Source organism: Empidonax traillii, unplaced genomic scaffold (assembly GCF_003031625.1).
Source record: "Empidonax traillii isolate 1590-97213 ecotype Southwest subspecies unplaced genomic scaffold, ASM303162v1 scaffold6581:size5893, whole genome shotgun sequence".
Taxonomy (NCBI): Eukaryota; Metazoa; Chordata; class Aves; order Passeriformes; family Tyrannidae; genus Empidonax; species Empidonax traillii.
Window position 1 is genome coordinate 269 of NW_020961774.1, and position 2,871 is coordinate 3,139.

The 2,871-nt window shown below is 60.4% G+C and overlaps 1 protein-coding gene across 1 annotated transcript; it reads right to left on the reverse strand.

Moving 5' to 3' along the window:
* Nucleotides 1-287: 287 nt before the first annotated feature.
* On the reverse strand, nucleotides 288-2,411 carry LOC114073478 (keratin, type II cytoskeletal 5-like; the record flags this gene model as incomplete). Its single annotated transcript, XM_027911222.1, has 3 exons — nucleotides 1,884-2,411; nucleotides 979-1,199; nucleotides 288-348 (listed from the first exon to the last, which is right to left on the reverse strand). Coding segments are annotated over exons 1-3 (810 nt in total), but the record flags the coding sequence as incomplete, so codon positions are not given.
* Nucleotides 2,412-2,871: the final 460 nt, after the last annotated feature.

Sequence of the window (2,871 nt, forward strand, 5' to 3'; positions counted from 1 at the left end):
AATGTGATTTGGAAGGGGATAAGGAGAGAAATCCCAGCTGTTGGCACCTGGAATTCCTGGCACTTCTGCCCCCCCACCCTGTGGCCTGTTCTGCCCCCCTGGGCGTGTGGTGGGGACGGGAGTCGGGGGGAGATTTTTGACCCTCTGCTCCTTTTCCCCCCCCAACCCCACCATCCAAAAAGGGTTGAAAGCCCCTTCTGAAGGACCAGGAGGCGGCTCCAGGAGATTTCCCACCCCTTGGGACGTTCCCAGGGCCGGGCATCCCAAACCCTGCCCGTCTCACCCACCTTCTTGAGCACCACGAACTCGTTCTCGGCCGCCGTGCGCCGGTTGATCTCCTCCTCATACCTGGGGTGGGGAGGGAAAGGGTGGTCATATCCCACCCTTGGGGGAGCAGAACAGGTGCCCAGGGAGGGCTGAGAGGGGATTTGGGCGTCCCCAAATCAACCTGCAGGCTCAGAGGTGTGAAAATCCCTTTTTTTTTTTCAAAGGGTATTTTCGATCCGACGCTGGAGGGACAGGGAGTTTGAGGGGGTTTGGGGGGGATTTCTCTCTGCAGGTGCCACCACAGGGTGTTGTGTCCTTTTCCTGATGGGAAAAACATCCCTGGACCCCTTTCTGGGGGTCCTCCAGGGGGGGAAACTCAGAGCAGCGGAGCTTTGGAGGGATTGATGAGCACAAAGTGGAGATGCTTTTCCCTCTTCTCCATAGAAACTTCCACGAGTATCCCACATTTGCCTTCCAGAAATGCACATTTCTGGGATCAACCACAGAATCAGAGAGAGAAAAATCTGCTGAGCTGGAAGGGAAGATCACCCACTAATCCCATTAATCCCATTAACCCCCAAAATCCCAACCCCTGAGGGCGGGTGCTCCAAACGGGGCAAAAGGGGGCTGTGACCAAACCCCGAGTGGGAGCCTTTCCACCCCATTTGGGGGGGTCAAAACTCCTTCATCCCGAGCCATTCCCACACCCACTTGTTCTTGAAATCCTCCACCAGGTCCTGCACGTTCCTCAGCTCGCCGTCCAGCCGGCCCCGCTCGCCCAGCAGGTTGCCCAGCTGCCTCCTCAGGTTGCCCAGGTAGGCCTCGAACAGGGGGTCGAGGCTGGTCTTGCCCGAGCTGCCCTTCTGGCCCTGCTCCTGCAGGAGGGCCCACTTGGTCTCCAGCACCTTGTTCTGCTGCTCCAGGAACCGCACCTGGGGGAGTTCAGGGGGAGAGGTTGGAGCGATCGTCGCGTCATCCCCGGGGACAAAGGGGTTAAATCCGGCCGGGAACACCCCCCTGGATCAGCCGGGGCTGTGCCGGCCCCTCCTGCCCCTGAGCAAACCCACCCCTCGGGGGGCGGATCTCTGAGTTTGGGGAGCCGAAGAGCAGCGATTCTAAACTGAGGGTTCAGCTCCTTCCCCGCTGGTTTTCCTTTCAACATCCATAAAAAATGAGGGTTCGGTTCTTTCCTCCCTCGTTTTCCTTTAACATCCTTAAAAAATAAGGATTCAGCTCTTTCCCCACTGGCTGTTCTTTAACACAAAATGAGGGTTCAGCTCTTTCCCCGCTGTTTTTTTCTTTAATATCTTTAGAAAATGAGGGCTCAGGTCCTTCCCCACCGGCTGTTCTTTAACATCCTTTGGGTTTTGGTTTTGTTTTGTTTTGGTTTTGTTTTTTTTTCCTCCTGGGAAGATTTTTATCTTCCTTTTCCCCAAACCCAAGAGCCCCCCGAGCGCCACAGCGAGACGACTTCCCCGCCTTTCCCTTTGCCCCCACGTGCTCCAGATTTTATCCAGTGAAACCCCAAGGCTCAAGTCGAGCCCGTATATGAAAGGATCCGATCTCGCGACAAGACCGACCCACCCGTGATTCCCCCGGGGGAGGGGGGGGTTCACCTTGTCGATGAAGGAGGCGAACTTGTTGTTGAGCGTCTTGATCTGCTCCTTCTCGTCCTTGCGCACCTGGTGGATGCTGGGGTCGATCTCCAGGTTGAGGGGGGCCAGCAGGCTCTGGTTCACCGTCACCTCCTGGATGGTGCCCACCCCGGAGGGGCCTCCGGCGAACCCCGCCGGGCTCCTGCCCGGCCCCAGCCCCGCGGGGAACCCGCCGAGCCCCCCAAAACCGAATCCCCCTCCTCCTCCTCCTCCTGGTCCTCCTCCGGCGTGCCCGCCCCCAAAACCCAAACCAGAGAAGCCGAATCCTCCTCCTGCTCCGCCGAGCCCGAGCCCCAGCCCGGCACCGGCCCCTCCGCTGCCAAACCCTCCTCCTCCTCCTCCTCCTCCTCCTCCTCCTGCTCGAGCCAGGGACGCGGAGCCGAACCCAGCCCTGCTGCTGCTGCTGCTGCTGCTGCTGGGCACGATGGCCGAGGCAGCGCTGTAGGATCGGCCCGCGGGCCCTGCCCTGGCGCTGAAGGTTCTGTTCATGGCACCGGGGAGGGGGGGGACAGACAATCGGCCCCCTCTGCGGGGCAACCAGAGCGGCCCCGGCCCTTTTATCCCTCCCCAGCGGCGGAGCTTGGGGCTGGGCCGGCCTGGAAGTGCAGCGATCAACTCGCTGCCTTCATGGTTTTGACGTGACCCTCCCGCTCCCTTCCTTTCCCTTCCCGTCCCCCGAGGGGCCAGGTGTCTCCCTGAAACTCGGACACGCCCGTGGGGGGGATGATGTGCTCGGCTGGAAGGGGTTACCTAACGCCAGGATTTTGGGGCAGGCACGGCCCAGCCCCGGGCGCAGAACCCTGGGCAGAGGTTTGGGGAGGGTTGGGGTGGTTTATCCAGAACCCTGGAAGGGGCTCAGGTGCCGGGTTGGAGCGGCCTGGGAGGGTGGAAGGTGTCCCTGGTCCAGAGAAAGGTGTCCCTGATCCAATAAAAGGTGTCCCTGATCCAA